General features: G+C 45.7%; 1 protein-coding gene across 4 annotated transcripts in view; it reads right to left on the reverse strand.

Moving 5' to 3' along the window:
- Nucleotides 1-14,072: 14,072 nt before the first annotated feature.
- The window catches only part of Dip2c (disco interacting protein 2 homolog C), a 375,630-nt gene continuing 368,355 nt past the window's right edge, over nucleotides 14,073-21,347 (reverse strand). For all 4 annotated transcript variants that reach the window (XM_076872837.1, XM_076872836.1, XM_076872835.1 and 1 more), the window contains 2 exons: nucleotides 20,470-20,593; nucleotides 14,073-17,329 (listed from right to left, as the gene is read on the reverse strand). In XM_076872837.1, the coding sequence (XP_076728952.1) occupies nucleotides 17,077-17,329; nucleotides 20,470-20,593 (377 nt within the window). In that variant the 3' untranslated portion in view covers nucleotides 14,073-17,076. The remainder of the gene's footprint in view (nucleotides 17,330-20,469; nucleotides 20,594-21,347) is intronic.

Consider the following 21,347-nt stretch of genomic DNA (forward strand, 5'->3'; position numbering starts at 1 on the left):
AGGTGATAATAAGCACTGACAACATATGGAGAAACTGGGATCTTCACACACTCCTGGCAGGAAGGTCAAATGTCATGGCCACTTTGGAAGACAGCTTAAAGTTCATTAGTTAAATAGTGTCCCCATGCCATCCCACCAGTCCACTTCTAGATATGCCCCTCAGAGAAATCAACACGTGTCCCCACAGAGGCCTGCACTCACACTCAGACCAGCACTACTCCTCAGAGTCACAGAGAGAAACATCCAGAAGCCCACCATGGATGACGGCATAAACAAAATGTAATACACACACAATAGACAAGAGAATATCGAGTAGACTTTAAAAGGAAGGAAAGTTGATACATAAGTCATAGAGGATAAACACAGAAAGCATTCTGCTAAGAGAAAGAAGCCCGGCATAGAAGACCACGTGTGATCTGACTCCACTACAAGAAATTTCCAGAGTAAGTGACTCTGTGGCCAACAGAAGCAGGTCAATGGTTGCCTGGGGCTGGGCACTGGGGCAGGGTGCAGGTGGGATGGGGATTGACTGCCAGTGAGCACAGGGTTTCTGTGTGAAGTAACAAGAATGTTCTAGAAGAGCTGGATTGTAGTCATGGGTGCATACCTGTCAATGCACTAAAAACCATCTCATTGTATAATTTAATGGGTATTTTTTTGTTTGCGTGATTACATTTCCGTAAAGATGAATAAGATTGGATAGGTAATGGACCTCAATTAAGGCTTTTTAAAAACTAATGTAAAAGCCATTCCATGAGGTTAACCCGTAGAAACATTCCAACTAGCTCCTTTGTCCATGGCAGCAAGAATAGGGAGGCAGGAGAGATCTGAGCAAAGGCTACAGACTCAAGGGCTCACCAATAGCCCAGGCACTTTCCCAAGACCTGATTAGCATAGATACTGATCAGGGCCCCTAGCCAGCAGCAATGTCAACCCCTAGATCAGGCCACTTCAGTGGCAACCCTATGGGGTCCCTCTGGCCACACAGGAGCTCTCTTTTCTTCTCATGTGAAACAATCCTACTTTTTCAAGCTCACTCTTCCTTATTGTGGATCTCATTCTCTGAATTGCCAGGCAAGAAGCTGGCAGGCAGGCAGTGGAGGTGGCTGGGGTCTGCAGCAGAGGCTGAAATTCCAGATTCAAATATATTTATAAACAAAAAAAGGATTATTAATCATGACCATTAAACCATTTTCAGCTTTTTTGCAAGATACTTGTGCTGTGGAACTCAATGAAAACAGAAAGTAAATTCAGGCTAACCCAGTTCCAATCACGGCCCCACGGTCACATCATAGTGGACCTTGGGTGGATGCTTAGTAACATGAACAGAACTTGGTGAACTTTATTGATCTGGTTCATTCCACTTAATATCCTGCAAATATCCAATTGCTTTTTGTTTAAAAATAATGAAGATAAGGGACAACCAATGTCAGAACTTTGTCATGGTCTTTGAATAAAACATTCAGACAGAGTGAAACTGGAAACGGGGGCGGGAGGGGGGATAAGAGGGAGGAGGAGGGAGAGGAAGGAGGGGGAGGAAGAGAAAGGAGGGGGAGAAAGAGGAAAGAGGAGGAGGAAGAGGGAGAGGAAGAAGGGGGAGGAAGGAGGAGGAGGGGAGGAGGAGGAGGACAGACTTGCAGTAGACTTGGCAGAAGCATTCTTATTTAAATTTCTGCATATGGGGAAAAATTCCATTTGAACCCAAGGACAAAGGCACACACATCTGAATATGGTGCCGGCTGCCTTGAGCTGGAGCTGAGCCTCCGGAGCACCCAGGAAGCTACTGGAAGGTGGAAGAGCTAGGGAGCCTCCAGGGCAGCCCTGTGTTTGGAGGCCAGCTCTCCTGGAGCTGCCTGTGCACTGTTCATCCCAGTCTCTTAAAACAGTCCACACTGAAGCCAGCTGATCTGAAGCCCCAGGCGCCGTTGGGGAAAGCACACACACCCTAACTCTGAACCTGTTCAAACTGCTGCTTCTTTTTTTTTGGGGGGGTGGGTGGGATCAGTTACTAGGGATTGAATTCAGGGGCACTCAACCACTGAGCCACATCCCAGCCCTATTTTGTATTTTATTAGAGACAGGGTCTCACTGAGTTACTTAGCGCCTCACTATTGCTGAAGCTGGCTTTGAACTCAAGATCCTCCTGCCTCAGCCTCCTGAACCCCTGGGATTACAGGTGTGCACCACTGTGGCCCACCCGAACCTACTGCTTCTTGAGCACTTGCCTCGGTTCTGCAGTAAGCTTTCCTCTGCAGCTGAGTCTCCCCTCTGCTCACAGAGTCATTATGACCTGTTCTTGCTTGGCATCCATGGCAGGCTGTCACCATGCACGAGTCTCCTTGGTCTCCCAGAAAGAGACCAGTCCCTTTGGGTCACCAGTCATGTGTTACAGGCCTTTGAATTACATATCACACAGGGGCAAAACGAGGAGTGAACCAAATTCCATCTCTAACAGAAGGAATCTACAACCTTATCACCCTTCAGCACCCTTCTTCCTTTCTTTTTTTTTTTTTATCTATTTTTTTTTATTGGTTATTCAAAACAATACAAAGATTTCAGAATCACATCGGTTACACATCCACATTTTTACATAATACCATAATAGTAACTGTTGTATTCTGCTACCTTTCCTATCCTCTACTATCCCCCCTCCCCTCCCCTCACATCTTCTCTCTCTACCCCATCTACTGTAATTCATTTCTCTCCTTATTTTTTTCCCATTCCCCTCACAAACTCTTATATGTAATTTTGTATAACATTGAGGGTCTCCTTCCATTTCCAAGCAATTTCCCTTTTCTCTCCCTTTCCCTCCCACTTCATGACTCTGCTTAATGTTAATCTTTTCCTCCTGCTCTTCCTCCCTGCTCTGTTCTTGGTTGCTCTCATTATATCAAAGAAGACATTTGGCATTTGTTTTTTAGGGATTGGCTAGCTTCACTTAGCATAATCTGCTCTAGTGCCATCCATTTCCCTGCAAATTCCATGATTTTGTCATTTCTTAGTGCTGCGTAGTACTCCATTGAGTATAAATGCCACATTTTTTTTATCCATTCATCTATTGAGGGGCATCGGGGTTGGTTCCACAGTCTAGCTATTGTGAATTGTGCTGCTATGAACATCGATGTGGCAGTATCCCTGTAGTACGCTCTTTTGAGGTCTTCAGGGAATAGTCCGAGAAGGGCAATAGCTGGGTCAAATGGTGGTTCCATTCCCAGCTTTCCCAGGAATCTCCATACTGCTTTCCATATTGGCCTCACCATTTTGCAGTCCCACCAGCAATGTATAAGAGTACCCTTTTCCCCACATCCTCGCCAGCACTTGTTATTGTTCGACTTCATAATGGCTGCCAATCTTACTGGAGTGAGATGGTATCTTAGGGTGGTTTTGATTTGCATTTCTCTGACTGCTAGAGATGGTGAGCATTTTTTCATGTACTTGTTGATTGATTGTATGTCCTCCTCTGAGAAGTGTCTGTTCAGGTCTTTGGCCCATTTGTTGATTGGGTTATTTGTTTTCTTATTGTTTAATTTTTTGAGTTCTTTGTATACTCTGGATATTAGGGCTCTATCTGAAGTGTGAGGAGTAAAAATTTGTTCCCATGATGTAGGCTCCCTATTTACCTCTCTTATTGTTTCTCTTGCTGAGAAAAAACTTTTTAGTTTAAGTAAGTCCCATTTGTTGATTCTTGTTTTTAACTCTTGTGCTATGGGTGTCCTATTAAGGAATTTGGAGCCCGACCCCACAATATGTAGATCGGAGCCAACCTTTTCATCTATCAGACGCATAGTCTCTGATTTGATATCAAGGTCCTTGATCCATTTTGAGTTAACTTTTGTGCATGGCGAGAGGAGGGGATTCAGTTTCATTTTATTGCATATGGATTTCCAGTTTTCCCAGCACCATTTGTTGAAGATGCTATCCTTCCTCCATTGCATGCTTTTAGCCCCTTTATCGAATATAAGATAGTTGTAATTTTGTGGATTGGTTTCTGTGTCCTCTATTCTATACCATTGGTCCACCCGCCTGTTTTGGTACCAGTACCATGCTGTTTTTGTTACTATTGCTTCGTAGTACAGTTTGAAATCTGGTATCGCTACACCTCCTGATTCACACTTCCTGCTTAGAATTGCTTTTACTATTCTGGGTCTTTTATTTTTCCATATGAATTTCATGATTGCTTTATCTATTTCTACAAGAAATGCCGTTGGGATTTTGATTGGCATTGCATTGAACCTATAGAGAACTTTTGGTAATATTGCCATTTTGATGATGTTAGTTCTGCCTATCCATGAACAGGGTATATTTTTCCATCTTCTGAGATCTTCTTCTATTTCTCTCTTTAGGGTTCTGTAGTTTTCATTGTATAAATCTTTCACCTCTTTTGTTAGGTTGATTCCCAAGTATTTTATTTTTTTTGAGGATATTGTGAATGGGGAACTCCCAAATTCATTCTATGAGGCCAATATCACCCTGATTCCCAAACCAGAGAAGGACACCTCAAATAAAGAAAACTACAGACCAATATCCCTAATGAATTTAGATGCAAAAATCCTCAATAAAATTCTGGCAAATCGTATACAAAAACATATCAAAAAGATTGTGCACCATGATCAAGTAGGATTCATCCCTGGGATGCAAGGCTGGTTCAATATATGAAAATCAATAAACGTTATTCACCACATCAATAGACTTAAAGATAAGAACCATATGATCATCTCGGTGGACGCAGAAAAAGCATTTGACAAAGTACAGCATCCCTTTATGTTCAAAACATTAGAAAAACTAGGGATAACAGTTTTTAAAAGCTATATATGCTAAGCCTCAGGCTAGCATCATTCTAAATGGAAAAAAACTGAAGGCATTCCCTCTAAAATCTGGAACAAGACAGGGATGCCCTCTCTCACCACTTCTATTCAATATAGTTCTCGAAACACTGGCCAGAGCAATTAGACAGACGAAAGAAATTAAAGGCATAAAAATAGGAAAAGAAGAACTTAAATTATCACTATTTGCGGATGATATGATCCTATACCTAGAAGACACAAAAGGGTCTACAAAGAAACTACTAGAGCTAATAAATGAATTCAGCAAAGTGGCTGGATATAAAATCAACACGCATAAATCAAAGGCATTCCTGTATATCAGCGACAAATCTTCTGAACTGGAAATGAGGACATCTACCCCCTTCTTCCTTTCAAAAGAACTGTTAGAGGAGAGCCTGGGAGGTGAGACTTTTTTCAAAGTAAATAAGTTTAATCGGAATTGGAGTCGTTTCTGGTCTTGTAGATGAAGTGGTACCACCTGAGGACAGTGCCTGCCGGGTGGCAGAGAACTACCCGCCTGACAGTCCCCAGGCTGCCACTCTTAAAGACCCAGAAAGTCTCAATGCAGGAGTGAAAAAACAACAAATGAAAATGAATAAGTAGGGGCTGGGGATGTGGCTCAAGCGGTAGCGCCCTCGCCTGGCATGCTTTCGGCCTGGGTTCGATCCTCAGCACCACGTACAAACAAAGATGTTGTGTCCGCCGAGAACTAAAAAATAAATATTAAAAAAAAATTCTCTCTCTCTCTCTCTCTCTAAAAAAAAAAAAAAGAAAGAAAGAAAGAAAAGAAAAGAAAGAAAACGAATAAGTAAATACTGAGCAGGAGAAATAATGTAGGCTAAAAACAGCAAGGGCTCGAACACGACTCAAACTCCAAAAGTCATGAAAGACCCGTCAGCTCAACCACAGGAAAAAACAGAAACTTCACCACAGCAAAACAGCAAACTTTAAAGATGGACAAAGTGTGAAAACACATTTTCAACAAATCACAAAGGACTCATCTCCCTAATCAACAGCGCTTCTAACCACCAAGAAGGAAAGGCCTCTCAAGGGACAATTTCAGAAGGAGCACATAATGGCTTTCATACAAATGTAAAACAAATCTGTATCAAAGAGTTTATGCGGGGCTGGGGATGTGGCTCAAGCGGTAGTGCGCTTGCCTGGCATGCGCAGGTTGCTGGGTTCGATCCTCAGCATCACATAAAAATAAAAAATAAAGATGTTCTGTTCACCGAAAACTAAAAACTAAATATCAAAAAAATTCTCTCTCTCTCTCTCTAAAAAAAAAAAAAAAAAAAAACATTATGTGCCATTTGACCCAGCTATCCCTCACCTTGGTCTATACCCAAAGGACTTAAAAACAGCATACTACAGGGACACAGTCACATTGATGTTTATAGCAGCTCAATTCACAATAGCTAAACTGTGGGACCAACCTAGATATCCTTCAGTAGATGAATGGATAAAGAAACTGTGATATACACAGTAGAGTATTACTCAGCATTAAAAGAGAGTAAAACCATGGCATTTGCAGGTAAATGGATAGAGTTGGAGAATATAATGCTAAGTGAAGTTAGCCAATCCCCCCCCAAAAAAAGGCCAAATGTTTTCTTTGTTATGAGGATGCTGACTCATAATGGTGATGGGGGGCGGAGCATAGGAGGAATGGAGGAACTTTAGACAGGGCAAAGGGGAGGGAGAGGAAGTGGGGGGCAAGGTATAGGAATGATAGTGAAATGAGTTAGACATCATTACCCTAAGTTCATGTATGAAGACACAAATAGTGTGAAAATATTTTGTGTACAATCAGTGACTTGAAAAACTGTGCTCTATATGTGTAATATGAAATGAACTGCATTCTGCCACCATGTATAACAAATTAGAATAAATAATTTAATTTAAAAAAAGATTTTATGTAGCTTAGTAGAGAGGAGGCCAGTAAGATGTACTAACAGGCTCAAAGGAGAATCCAGAATACCACATACATAGAAAATGAAGAATTCTGAAATGAGCTGGGTGTGGTGGTATGCACCTGTAATCCCAGCTACTGGGAAAACTGAGGCAGGAGGATTGCAGATTTGAGGGCAGCCTCAGCTACTTAGGGAGACCCTGTTTCAAAATAAAATTGAGAAATTGGGCAAAGGTGTAGTTAGCATGTGCAAGGCCCTGAGTTTAATCCCTGCTGCCATTAAAAATTAAAAAAATTCTGAAATAAATTTACAAACTGATTTGTTTCAACAGGCATATTCACAGGGTGCCATCATACTTATTCACAGGATGTGGATAAGTATGCCATCCTATGGATAGGATAATTTGTATTATTATTAGTTTTATATAATTTATAGAGCTTTGAGGGACACAAGCAGCAGAGATGAGCTGGCAATGGGCTACATTGGGCAGCCAGTCACCTTTATTTGCCCATTTAAAAGTCACTCAGGGGGGGCTGGGGATGTGGCTCAAGTGGTAGCGCTCGCCTGGCATGTGTGCGGCCTGGGTTCAATCCTCAGCACCACATACAAACAAAGATGTTGTGTCTGCCAAAAACTAAAAAAATAAATAAATATTTTAAAAATTTCTCTCTTTCTCTTTAAAAAAAAAAAAAATCATTCAGGGGCTGGGGAGAAGGCTGAGGGGTTGGCACCAGCCTAGCATGCAGGGGGCCCCGGGTTCCATCCACAGCAGTCAAAAGAAAAGAAAACTCACAATATTTCCTGACAATTCAACAACCCCACAGTTCAAGGGATATAGACAAGGCACAGAAAAAGAAATACAGATAACTTTTGAAAATATTTTAAAAATGATTAACCTTACTTACGTTAAGAGAAATGCAAAAATGTCAAAGTTTACTTCCTGCTGGTGAAGTGTTGCAGGTCCAGGTGAGCAAAGAAGCCGCTCTCGGGTGTTTTCTGAAAATATCTGTCAACCTTGTGGATGTGCCCCTTTTCCATTTTCTTTTGGGACCAGGGATTGAACCCAGGGGTGATTAACTACAGAGCCACATGCCCAGACCTTTGAGTGTTTTATTTTGAGACAGGGTCTCACCTACTTGCTGAGGGCTGGCTTTGAACCTGCAATCCTTCTGCCCAGCCTCCTAAGCACTGGGATTAGAGGTGTGTGCCACAGTGCCCGGCTGGTCACCCTGTGATTCCTCAGTTCCATTTCTGGAAATCCACCCATCAAATTTGCTTGCCCACCTGTGATCCATGCGTCATCATGACAAAAGTAGACGGTTGACAAGACTGTGCTATTAGTTGGGATTGCATCACCCAGACAGTGTTACACTGTGTTCATTTGGTTTTGTATTAAAAGATATCTAAGGTGAATCTTAAAGAAACCCAGCTGCAGAATGGAGTGCGTTGTATGCTGCCTTTTGGGCTAGAAGGAAGGAGTACGTATTCCTAATTGGCTCGTAGTCACATAAGCCCTGCCAGCTGCCCCAGGAAACAGTACCAGTGGCTGCTGCAGGTGGAGACAAGGTGGGAAGCATTACTTCCCATAGCTGGACCATGTGATTGGACGACCTATTCAAAACATTGTATTTTATAAACAGTGATGATTGACCTATCCTAATAGACCGGGCAGTAAAGGCTGAGATGCTGACAACCAGGAGACAGTGGGATTTCTCTGTTTTCTGCTGTCTTAAAGGTATCCTTCCTAACCAAGAGGCCTCGGCACCTTGCCATGGATCATGGCTGTCCATTTCTTGTGGATATGCCCTTTATTTCTGTATCTGGATTATCTTGAGTGACTCTGTGCTTCATTGAAACCCACTCTCGTTTCCAGTCAGGAGCTTTGAACATAGTGTGAATTCCCCACGCGCCATCAGACTGACTTCTTGTCCTGATTCTCTGAACACCAAGAAGCCACTGAAGCCCAGGGAGGAGTTGAGGATTTGCAGACTAGAGACAGCTGAAGAATAGCCTAGAAAAACAGGCCCCTCCAGAGCGGAACAAGGGCAGAGATGGGGAAGATCCTTCTGTAGAAATGTCCCCCATGAGTGGTCCTTTTTACATAAACAAAATATGTAACACGCTAACGAAGGAGCACTTGATGTGACCTTTAAAGAGATCAAACGGAGGGTTTAATGAGCCACATCACAGAGGATCATGGGCCTTTTAAATTGCTTCTTGTCAAGCTTTTATTTACTTTTCTTTAAATAATGATGGAATTAGAAAGTAGCAGCAAGTTTGTCTGTCTTTGCCGACAGACCCCTAATTTGAAGCTCAGAACAATTCTGCACGTGGTGTTGAAACAGAGTCCTGACATTGGGGGGATTGCTCCTTGTCCTGTGTAATGGAGTCCGTGGGCTCCCAGGTGAAGACACAGGCTGCTCACCCAGGGAGGGGACTGGCTGGTAGGCAGCGGCCCAGATCCCCATCAGCCTGACAGGGACTCCACCCGCTCACCTTCACCAAACCATCCAGAGCAGTTCTTCAATTATTCTCTGATTTTCTCTGAGAAACAAGCCTTCCCCTCCTTGCTGCACAGTCCTTGTTCCCCAGGGCTGCCTACCTCCGGGGTCAGAGTCCTCCACGGTGGTGGCCTGACACTCTTCAACCCAAACTCTCAAGATTGAGGGATCCCTGAAATAAAAGGGTTAATTGAGCTTGACGGAAAGAAAGGACCAGGTCCTGGGATAAGTTCCCTCTACTCCCAGCAGCAGGGCTAGACAGCAATTGGAAATACATCCATGGGCCTAGAGCTAGGAGCGTTTTATAATGAAAATGTGGGCAAGGCAGCTAGAGGTCGGATGGGACCTTGCGCAGTGCTCCTACACTGGCTCTGGTGGGGAGGGACAGTAAGTGAGGAAAGCTTTGGGGCAGAAGGGTAGCCACAGCGACAAGTGCTCCCCCTTCCACACCCTTTGGAGCTTATCAGGAGGAGCAGGCCCTGAAGGCCACCTGGGTTGGAGTTGAGGTTCTAACACTCAGGAATGTGGGATCTTGTGGTGGGTGTTGGTTTGGCCCAGAGCTGTGACAGATCAACCTTCCTGTCTCCCCTCCCCACATCCTCCAGCCCTTTTAATTACATTTAGGACATCCTACATTTTTCTTTTACCAACACAAAATATGTTTAAATGGGTGCTGGCAGCCTGACAAGCACATTTGGTTAAATGAGTTAAAGAAGAGTATGTTGGGTAGGGCAGATCATCACCATCTGCTCTCTCCCCATCATCTTAAAGGCAGAAAAGAATCCTGCTGTGTGGCCGAACCAAGGCCAGAGTCCGAGGAAGGAGCTTGGGTCCTGGGCTCTGCTAGACTTGAGGACCCTTGGGATCCTTGACCACTTTATCCCCAGCAACCACCAGTGGTTGGGGTTCAAATATTTGCCTGAGTAAATTAATGAGACAGACTGGAGAAATTAAACTCATTTTTTTTTTTTTTTTTAGGGCTGCTATAAAAAAAAAATCTAGCTGCTATCTAGTTTTCCAGGTCTGTGAGCTAAGAATAGCTTTTCTGCTTTAAAATGGTTTCAAAAACTAATAGACGGCTGGGGCTATAACTCAGTTGGTAGAGTGCTTGCCTTGCATGCACAAGGCCCTGGGTTCAGTCTCCAGCACCACAAAACAACAACAACCAACAAAATAGATAACTATAATTGTTTATGATGAGAAATATATGAAATTCAATGCCCACATATCAAATCCACACAAAGTTCAACTGGACTGGGGCCATGTCCACTTAACAGCATCAGGATCAAGTAATTGAGAGAGAAACCATGTGGCCCACAGAGCCCAGAATATCTTCTAGTTGGTCCTGTGAAGCAAATTTGCCTTTCCTGACTTCCAGGGTTAGCACTGAGCTGGCTGATGTCATCTGGGAGTGGTTCCTGCTCCTTTCCCTGCAGGTACTGCCCAGTAATGGCCAATGGTTTAACCTTAACCCAAAGAAAACCCACTAATCACCCACCTCCTTCACGTCGCTGTTTCCACCTCTCAGACACAAGGCTGAAGACTTAGGATATGGACATAGACTGCCACCTATCTTAGGTTGGTGAAGCCTCCAAAGCAGGCTGCCGCTCTGGGAACCACCTGCAACTTACCTGTCAGCAGGTGGCAACGAGTGTGCAAGAGCGGGCACTTTATGATGGGGAATTTATGTTGTGCACTCGTCAGAGGTCACTTACGCCTTGGGGTTTTCAGTCTGGAATCTTCTGAAGTCACCTGCCCCTTGCAGGGAAACCTGCATCCTCGGTGAAAAGTTTGTTTGACGACCATCAGAGCAGGCTGAATCTGAAGAGCAGATCCCCAAAGACACCTGCCCGTACACCTTATCAGAGAGGCACAGCTGTAAGCCAGGACTTGCCAAGGGCCACTCGTCAAGACTGAATGGAAATTACTATTAGAAATAATTTCTAAAAAACTTTAGTCACTTAACTTGAATCTGGCCTCCATTCACCATAATTAAATGATGCTATATTTCAAGGAGATTTAATTATATTAAAAAATGTCCTGGTGAGATCGTGGTGATGTGGTTCTTGCTTGGTTAGAGTTTGCAATCAAAAGGGTGAGGTGAAAGTTGTTCCCAGGGAAAAGCATTTGTCCAGGTGCTACTGATTTTTCTCAAATGTACACCTAATTTCCAAAGTTTATTGTCACTGAATTTTACAATTGAGGGCCGTTCTCCAGTGAGCCCATCTCTTGAAGTGGCCGCCATGTTGAGAAGAATGAAGTTCAGCGGCCCAAGGGTACAGTGGTGTCGCTGGCCAGAGCTTTTACAAGCTCCTCGGGGAGGTGGCTAAGGTGCAGGTCACAGATGGAACTGGGCAGGAGGAACTCACCTTTGTTTTGTCCATAAGTCACTGAGTCAAACTGTCCTGTGGCCACATCAGGCCATTCTGACAAGCCGTTGCCAGAAAAGAAAGGAGCCACAGGTGGATTGCTGAGGCACATCTTTTCCCTCCAAAACCTTGAGAAGATCCTACATCAGCCAGGTCAAGTAAATGTCCACATCTTATTTTCTACATGAATGAGAAAATGTCCCCTTGCCTGACTTTGAGGTGAACCACTGGCAAGGTGCTACAGTGACTCCTGAGGGTTGGGTCCCTGCAATCAGGCAGTGCTGGGTTCTGGTGCAGAAGCAAGCTTAGCTTCTTCACACCAAGGGCACAGTCACTTTCACCTCTGGGATTTTGTTTTCAAATTCCTGAAGAAATAGGAAAGTGTGTGAATCCAGATTGTCTCCGTAGCCTTTGGGCTGATAGGCTAAGAGGGTTTCTCCCTTGCCAACTCTGTCCTACCCGACAACATGCAACAGATAATTGATGGGACTGGCCCCAGTCACCTTCAAGTCCACTAGGACTGGCGCTTTTCTGAATTTTTCCATACTCTTGCTCTTACTTTATACTTTTAACTTATATTATTTTTATCATTTTATGGATCCTTCTAACATGCAATTGTCTTGTGCACAGATTATCTGTTCCCTAGCCACATCATTTATTTCTGATCCCTTCCCCTTTTGTCTTTTATCCCTTTTCTGATATTTCCAATTATTCCCTAACCCTCAGGGACACACGAGACCCAACACTGGGTTGTTATAATGAGTATATCTGACAACCAGGCCAAAGGTTTCACTGGCGTCTTTCAGATCATGAAAAAGAGTCCATCCTGTGTGTAGTTGGCCCACTACCTGCCCCGCCCCAGCACACCCGCTGGTGGCCTCTGGCCCCCCATCCCCACCCCCTTGTCTCAGGGGCAGTTCCTTTGGCTGTCGGCCTTCCTGCCAGGCCATTCAGCAGCTGTTTCTGTCAAGCCAGGCACGGTGTGTCTCAGGACCCATGCCTGTCCCTTCCTTGCCCCGAGGGCAGCCAGGCAGCTGGAGTCAGCACCACGCCAGCAAACAGCCTGGCAAGGAGGAGTGTGAGGCCAAACCAGCTCCTCCCAGCGGTGTGGGCGGCTGGATCCAGGACAGTGTGTGGGGGTGGGGGGTGCAGAACTGAAATTGCACTAGATTCCTCAAGCACACCCGGTGAGCTGGCATACTGCTGACCACCCAGACGGACAACATTGTCAGAAATGACAGGCCACACTGGCCTTGGGGCAGGTCCAAACATCAGCTTAGAGACTGAAAACCACCAGGCAATAGAGCATCCACCTGCCCAGCCAGAAGAGCCTGGGACACCCTTGACCCCAGGGAAATGACAATGATGTCAGAAGTTCCCATGGCAGGAAGAGAACCCAGTCATCACAGGAGGAGTCATGCGGGACACCGCCATGACTTTCTGGAATCTGGTAGAAATAAAACGTGTACTATGTTAGCAGGAAGAGGGAACCATGAGCTCTCCTTAAAAACTCCATCTGCCAGAACTGAGCGCCACAGCCGATGCGGCGGCCAGGAAACGCTTCCTTTTGCCTGGGAACTAGGCAGCCCCGCTGCGTCTGTTCAGGGGGACAGACTGCCCAATCTCACCACACAGAGGTCCCAGGGGATTGCTAGGACAGAGTGATAATCACCCAGCCAACCAACCTGCTAGTGGGTCCCAGGAACAGAGCTTTGTGCTAGAGGCTGTGAAGGATGCATAGCATGATATTAAATAGAAAATGCCACTGTCACACACGAGCAGGTGCATGTACGCATGTACATGGACAAACAGTCTAACATGGGCTCCGCGGGTACCATTCTCTTGGTTGGTTGTACTTGATTCACTGTGAGGGTTCCCGTGGAGACACAGCAGTGGCAAAGCACCCCTCCTTGCAATCCCCTGTTGAACACCATGCAGCCAGGCAGGTCTCACACCATCTGCCATCACCCAAAGCACTGCCACCTGGTCAGCATGGCACTGTCCTGCAGGAAACTGGGAGGGGACAAGTGAGTTCTAACACAATCACAGATATTTAGACGAAACCTGGTGCAGACACAAGCTCTGATTTTCAGGTAGATAAACATTTACCTTTTTACAACCAGGAGACTAAAGGCGAACCAGCCACTGCCTTCTAAAAGATAAAACCGTCAGGAATTCTCAAATCCTAGTCAAGAAATACAACAGTTGGTCGTCGAGTGAAGACCATTTGGGTTGCAGTAGTCAACTAGTGCCGTCTCCTGACACACACAGGCCCCCTATGACACAGCTGATAGAAGGTATTTGCACACAGGATTCATGTTTACCATCTGTCCCAAAAAAGTTATCAATAATCTGTACACTTGCAGCAAAGTGTGAACAAATATATTCAGATATATTTAAAAGAATTAAAAAAACATTTCACAAAACATTTGTTGCCATAGGAATTATTTTTAGCAATAAATGCCCACATCAAAATTTAAACATTGTTCCAAGTATGATTATCTGTACTAAGTTATGCAACAAATTATGTAAACAGAGTCGGATACATTTCCCTGTAAGAGTCACCTTCTTCCTAGGATTGGAGCTGTCTGAGACATTTTTTCCAGGGTACCAATTAAGAAACTGCTATTTTCAGAGCAACAAAAATAAAAGCTTTTATTTGTTCATTTGAATATAAAACAGGCGTTATCACAGATGTACAAAGCGTACTGGTGGTTGAACATACAAGAAGGTTGCTGTCCTTTGCACATAAAAATTTTGTTTGAAACTGTGATTGGTCGAGTACATGAATTTCTCTAACCAGTCACCACACTCTGAAATAACGCTGCTAACATTCAACTGATGAAAGGGACCATTTCCCTTGGGTAAAGTGTCAAGCAGGATTAAATATATATAATAAACAAGCACCATGAGGAATCTGCTCCTGTTTGATTCGGTCTGTGTTTAAACGTTCACTGTGTACCCTCTTTTTGTGCAAGTTGATTACACGGTTTTGGCTGACTTCAAAAGCACAAGGTCACAAGACAAACATTTTTTTTTTTTTTTTTACATTCTCATGAATGATTTATCTACAGTACAATTTCTAATACAGAACGATCCTTCTTTATTGCTGAAACTGGTGGTACTTAAGTGTCTCCTTTCCTTTCTCTTGCACAAACTTCGATTCCAGTCCACCAACTCTTTGAACCTAAGCCTAACATCAGAGATGACAGGATGCAGAAAAGACCTGCTATTAACTGCTTCGCAACTGCACTGCAGTGTTCGCCCTCCTTGGATGGAAAGTTGATATGGTGAAAGTTAAAATGATCTTGGAAGTGACATCTAAATTTGCTTTGCTTCCTAACATCAGCTTGCAAGTTTTCCTACACACTACAATTATGTTTTGTAACCAGCATCCCGACTGAAACCTTAAACCCATTCCCCTTAACATCTTTGTGTAAGCAAATGTCTGTTTCTGTATGTGGCGGGTGTTTCCCCCCAGGAAGCAGAAGGCTAGGAATGTGTATCTGAAGCATGTGGAGAGACTCATATGGCAATGAGCAAATGGTATTTTAAAAACCAAATGATTAATGGAGATGGAGGGTGTTCCATATATGCAGGCAAAACATTTTTTAAAAAAGTGCCACTTAGGATCTTTTTAAACAATCAGCCTTGGATCTCAGAAGTCAAACAAAACTCTCTTTTGGCAAAGGGCTTACTGCTGGCTGCATATAATGATGGCAAAGACAATGCCTACGATTAAAAAAAAAAATCTAAGTTTGCCCAGCAACAATCTTAGTCATGCATATCTAGTACCGATAGCCACTGCAGCATCATATTGGGGCAATTATAAAATATATCCATCTTGGATAGCTGATCTGTCCTTCTTGGATACAGACAGGCCAATTCAACTTAGAAATGCACAGAGGAGCTCTGCAGACAGGTGTGTGAGGCAGCAACAGCAGAGACAGAAACCAGGGACGTTCTCCTCCACGGGTGGCACAGGGATGATTTCTTGCTTCAGCCAGAGCTCTGTTATGAGTCCCCAGGGGGCTTGCTCAGGGCCGAGCTAGGAAACTCAAAAGACCAGGGTTCACAGACTTGGCTGGGTCTTCAGATAAGGGGACATCACCTATCTCTCTCTCCCCTTAAGCCATTCTGGACATTCTCACACAGTGGCCATCTGGGGGTGGGGGTGAGGGGGTCAAAGAAACCCAGGACAAATGACCACAGGATAGCATTTCTTTTCATACCAAGGACCAAAAAAGGTGACACTAACAAAAAGGCTGAAAAACATTGTGCAACGGATTCTGGCAGCTAAGAGAACAGTGCAACTGGCCAGCTAGAGCCTCCGGGTTGGCACACGCTGGCCAAAATGCACTCACTGTCGTCCCCACAGCAAAGGAAAAAAGTAGTGCACGTTTAGCGTGAGAGTCCTTCACCGTCTCGGAGATGGCAACAGTCCCGCTCGCTGGTCCTGGTCTAGGAGGAACCGAGACAGGGCTGCTGGCCATCTGTGACTGCTCGCGACAGCGGTGGACGTGGACACAGCGGAGGGCGCTCCATGCAAGCTGACGAGTTCTGCATTTAAACTTTAAAATCTCCTTTTTTCATTAGTGAATTTATATTTCATATATATATATTTGTTGTGATACTATCCACGCAAGATAATACAACACTTTTTTATATTAGCAAACATTACAAGACTTTAATATTCTTGAATGTTTTTCTCTTTTATACTTCTAAAGAGATCAAAATAAATTAAACATTTTGTACATAATTACATATTGAGGAAGTTAACTTATTTTTATCTTTTTAGTTTAGTACAAAGATATTTGCAAGATAATTGCCGAAATACACCTTATTTATAATTTCTTCTCATTCTATGCTAACTTCAAAGGCCGTAAGTTGGCCTTTGTTTCTTCAGCACATTTCTGACAAAGAAAGCTGCTAAAATCTAATTGGAAGGTGCTATCTGGAAGGTTTTCTCGTACCTCAATGAACGTTCCAGAAGGGTGAGATCTAGCAATGGCTTAACTTAGTAACAGATCCATGTCAGTAAGATTCCATGACACATTAAAAAACAGAGAAAACAATTCTTTGTCACACTACATAAATTGTTTAAAAGAACCCATCTGGAGGGCAGGATATTTTTTTAATTGCTATTTCGGCTTAACAAAATACCACATTTACGAAGAAAGCACTTATTATCCAATAATTAAAAAAAAAAAAAAAAAGAAAGAAAAAGTTTTTGAAATGAGCTTTTCCAACAAACTGAAGGCAAATCCAAAGTCCTTCTGAGCAAAATTCAGCGATAAATTCACATTTCATCTCCATGCCAGGGTGACTGCTGCGACAAGTCCTCCTCCCCCTCCCGTCCCGCCATGCCAGGCTGCATTCTGGCGCATGTGGCCCTCGTGTCTGCACGCTTCAGTGGACACTGAGAAAAATGTTCACACCCCCTAGGACAGTCTGTGGAAGCAGAGCCACGAGGCTACATGTTGTAGGCCACATAGATGGGGTCCAGCTGGTCTGCCAAGAACCCGTCCCGCAGGTGCATGCGCTGTTTCTCCCCTCGGGAATTGATGGGGATGACCCCTATGTCCACCACGACCACCACACCCACGATTAGGTAGTGCTCCTCCAGGACCACGTTGGTCACCAGCGGAACCAGGTCCAGGGCCTCCTGCTCTGACCCGTCCAGCTCGACCACCACCACCAGCAAGTTCGTCCAGGTGAACACGGCACTGGAAGACAAAGGGAGCAGTGTCATTGGTGACTCTTGTCTAATGGTCAGGCATTCTTTTCCAGAAGTTCTGTCTGGTTTTGCTCAGGTCTGCCTGAGCCCTTGGACTGAGACATCTCTGGCTGGCTCGTCCCTCCAGGTCCATCTTCCTGTCACTCATTAGACATTTTACCCCCCCCACCCCTGCAACAAAGCGTCCATACTTTCCACTGGCCATCTCCCCTGGTGGTTTTGGAGAGAGTTCCCTGGTCATTGTGCACCTACCTCTATGGCACAGGGGTCACCTCCACCTCCTCAGAGGAGCCTGTCTTCTAGTTCTTCTAGACCAGACCCCATCACAGAGTGCACTGGGCCACTTGGATCTGCCCTCAGAACAAACCTGCATCTTGGTTCCCAGCCCAGGAGCTGCTGCTGAGCCGGGCCCACCAGCTGCTCCCTGGCTCTGACACGTGCGCCCAGCGGGGGCTCCTGTGCAATCTGGTCCAGGTGTGAGAGCCACCAGCAGAGGCTCAAGGAAGGCTGGGGTGTTGGGATTTGTCCTGACAGCCTGTGGCTACTGTTGGGACAGGGATGTGCCTGAGCTGACCCCAGAAGACAAGGACACGTGGAGAAGAACAACTGGCCCCAAGTCCACATGGCACTTTCCAGCTGACCTGGCTGACCCCTGCAGACACAGGCGATCTGTCTGGAGAATGGGTTTGAGATGACAGCAATGCAACAATAGCTAAAGCACCAAGTGGGATAGCTAGTCACCTTTCTGTGGCAAGGAGCCGTTCCAGCTGGTGGGAGCATAAACCCAGAGCTTTACATTTTAAGCCACATTAACCTGGTAAAGTTGGCTTTTAGAACTGGTTGTTTAAGGATCTGATGTTCATTGGCCTATATACAAGTTCTGCGTGGCGGTGGAGGTGGAGGTTCCTGGGCAGTGGGAGCACATGGAGAACAGGACCAAGCCCCAGGTTTCCTGGGGTGTTGGGGGGGAGGAAGGACTATACCAGGCTCCAGAGGGTTCCTGGGTAGAGGGCTTCTTGGAGAAGGCTCCCTCCTATTCCATACATCTCACCCAGCTTGGGGCAGGATGCATCTTCAGAAACTCACTATTGTTTAAGCATGAGATTCAGTGTGCTAGAGAACAGCACATTTTGTTCAGTGTGGCCAACGCAGACGCTCACATGAAAGGGACAATCGGTGAGCTCAACCTGTCTCACTGTGGCCACTGCATCCCTAGGAGGACAATCAGGCTGAGAACCTTTTCCAAGAAGGACCAGAATCTAACTCTGTGACATTAAAATATTGTTCCACATAGGCCTGCATTGTGAATGTGACACCAAAAATTATATCCACCTCTCGGGCACTTTGGGTTTAATTTTGTGACATTTGAAGTTCATGGCACGGTCCTGAGGTCCCAGCAATCGGCCCAGCTTGGCACATTTGGTGGAGTAGGTCAAGGGTGAACAATGCGTTGCTGTCCCTGGGTGTTTGCCAGGAAGCCATGGCGGGGGAGCGAGGAGACCTGCTTCCGTGGGAGCTTTCCTGGGCAGTGCGCTTTTCACACTGGTGAGGAATGAGCTCGCTGGGTTGGCTTGAACTCGGCAACATGGAAACAGTCCTGCTCTATGACATGGGTTTCTCTCTGTGAGGCAATCAGTGGGTGAGCTGGGAGGAGATGCACTGGGAAGGCCTGGGGGACAGGGAGGTGTGGGGGCAGAAGGGACAGGGAAGTTTATGCCTAAAGAGTTTCCAACACGTTCAAAGTCCATCCAAATGAAACCACTCATTTCTTTTCTTTTGTCCTGACCCTCTGTGTGCACAGAGGAGTGGGAGGCCCTGCCTTGACCAGGTGAGTGACAATCGTAGGTCAGTGGCCCCAGAGCAGGGAAGAGGGATGCTTAGAATAACACCCAAAGTCCTGGGCCAGGAACCCATAGGAGCACCAGGGAGGCCCCTGGACATGCCTTTCAGCTGGAACCAACCCAGAAATGCTTGAGGGAGATGATAAAAGCCAATTAAAACTATTTTCTTAGAACTGCAGAAACAGAGGGTTGGAACTGGTATTTCAGTTACTGAGGTAGACAATGAAGTATGGCCTGGGCTGGTGTCTGGGCTGAAGTCCTTCTAGGTTTCTGGTGTTTCCTTGGTCTATGTTCTCTCCCCATACTGGGTAATAGAAGGAACCCTGAATGCTTGAGGAGTTTCTAGGGACCAAGTAGGGTCAAAGCCAATGTGAATCATAGGTCAGTTCCTAGGAATGCAAACCCTACTGTGAGCACATGCCAACTGAGTAAATGGTGGTGACCGCCAGCCTGCTCCTGCATATCAGTTAGCTCACAGAGGAACTGACAACCTCAGAAGCAACAGAGAAACCTATGGGAATTCCAGCCTGTGCTCCCCTTGCTGTTTCTGAACTGTGCTGGTCTCATCAGGCAATTTGCCAGGTGAGGACATGGTGCCCTGAGTAAGCACCTCATGGGTAACTGAGTCACTTCTTGTTCCTGAAATGACACTACTGGCTTAACACACAGGCCTCTCCCAAACACTGCCACAGCAAGAGCCTGTGACTGGGAACCGCCTGCTGTTTCCACAAAGCACTCTGAACACACGCAGCGCTTTACCCGGGACTCAATGTGCCAGTGAGGTGGTGCCTCTGGGAGGGTGAGAACTCAGATCCTGGCTGGGCCCCGCTGCACGGGAGCAAGGTGGGGGACTCCTGTCTTCGGGGTTGGCTTAATTCAAGCCACCTTCCCTTTGTCAACAGCTCTAGTGCAGCACGGTCACAGGTCCCTCTTAAGTTTTCCATGGAGCACTTGCTGTTCAGGGTTCCTGCAGGTGTGTGTGTGTGCAATTTAAGTTTTTCCTGTACCTTTCTTTCATAAATTTTAAAAAAACAAGTAACCACTTGGCTTCCTGGAGAACAGCAAAAGGCTTTTGTGACATAAACATCTCTCATTTTCAAGTAACACAGGACGCCTATCTCTGTGGGACAAGCAATGTGCTGCTGACCCCAAGGACAAAGGCTCACCTTGACCTCGATGCGGGTGGCCGCTGCTGGTCTCCTAGAAGCTTTCCATCATTCTGCCACCTTCCACTGCTCCACAAATGTGGCCCTGGGGTGCATACGAATGCTGGGTCTCCCCCACTTACCATTCTGTGACGCTTTTATGGGCTCTGATGACAGAGGTCTCGATGTCGATGGGGTGGTACCGCATCCCCCGCAGCTCCATGGCTTCATCCAGCGCCCCTACCACGTACAGGGCATCGTGGCGCTCTGGAAAGGAAACAGCGGGTGAGCCTTGGCACAAATTTCCTTTTAAAGCTAAGAACTTTCCCCCAAGTGCAACAGATGCAAAGAAAGGGGGACACTTATCTAGAGATGACCAGCTCTGCTCTACCAGAAAGCTCTGCAGGAATGGTTGCTGCAGGCCGAGGTACCCCTGGGAAGTCCCTCTCTCCCAAGGCTGCACACAGCCACAGGGGTCCTCTGTCTGTTGCCCACCCTGACCTGAGTCTACCCATGGGGAGAAGCCAGCCTCCTCCTGGGTCATTTTCCATACAGGGTCAAATATACAGCTGCATCCTCATCCGAAAGGACCAAGGTCAGCACTAGTTGCCACTAGACCTGCTAAGCCCCTGGGATGGACCCACGTGCCAAGTCAAGGAGTTCACCTGCCCAGGACACATGGGACATGGCACGGTCACTGTCCACCAGGTTCCTTTCGACTCCTGAGAGTTCACTGTGCTAACATATAAGTGGGGAAAGAAAGTTGGCTTTGGGTGACGGTCATGAAGGAAGACTTGCTTAGCTCAGGTGGCCACGAACATGAATTCCTCCTCTACACAAACCCTAAGAGTGAGGGCAATGAAAACACGGCCTCCTCTTCCCAAGAACAAAAACACCTTTCATTTTACGCTGGGTGGTAAGCCTACCAGGGCAAACTTGAAAGAAACGATTGATGTAAAACATACACAACAGCACCAGAACGGATCTTCTCTAATCTAAGCCAGAGAAGCAAAGATGGGAC

Source organism: Callospermophilus lateralis, chromosome 13, assembly GCF_048772815.1.
Source record: "Callospermophilus lateralis isolate mCalLat2 chromosome 13, mCalLat2.hap1, whole genome shotgun sequence".
NCBI lineage: Eukaryota > Metazoa > Chordata > Mammalia > Rodentia > Sciuridae > Callospermophilus > Callospermophilus lateralis.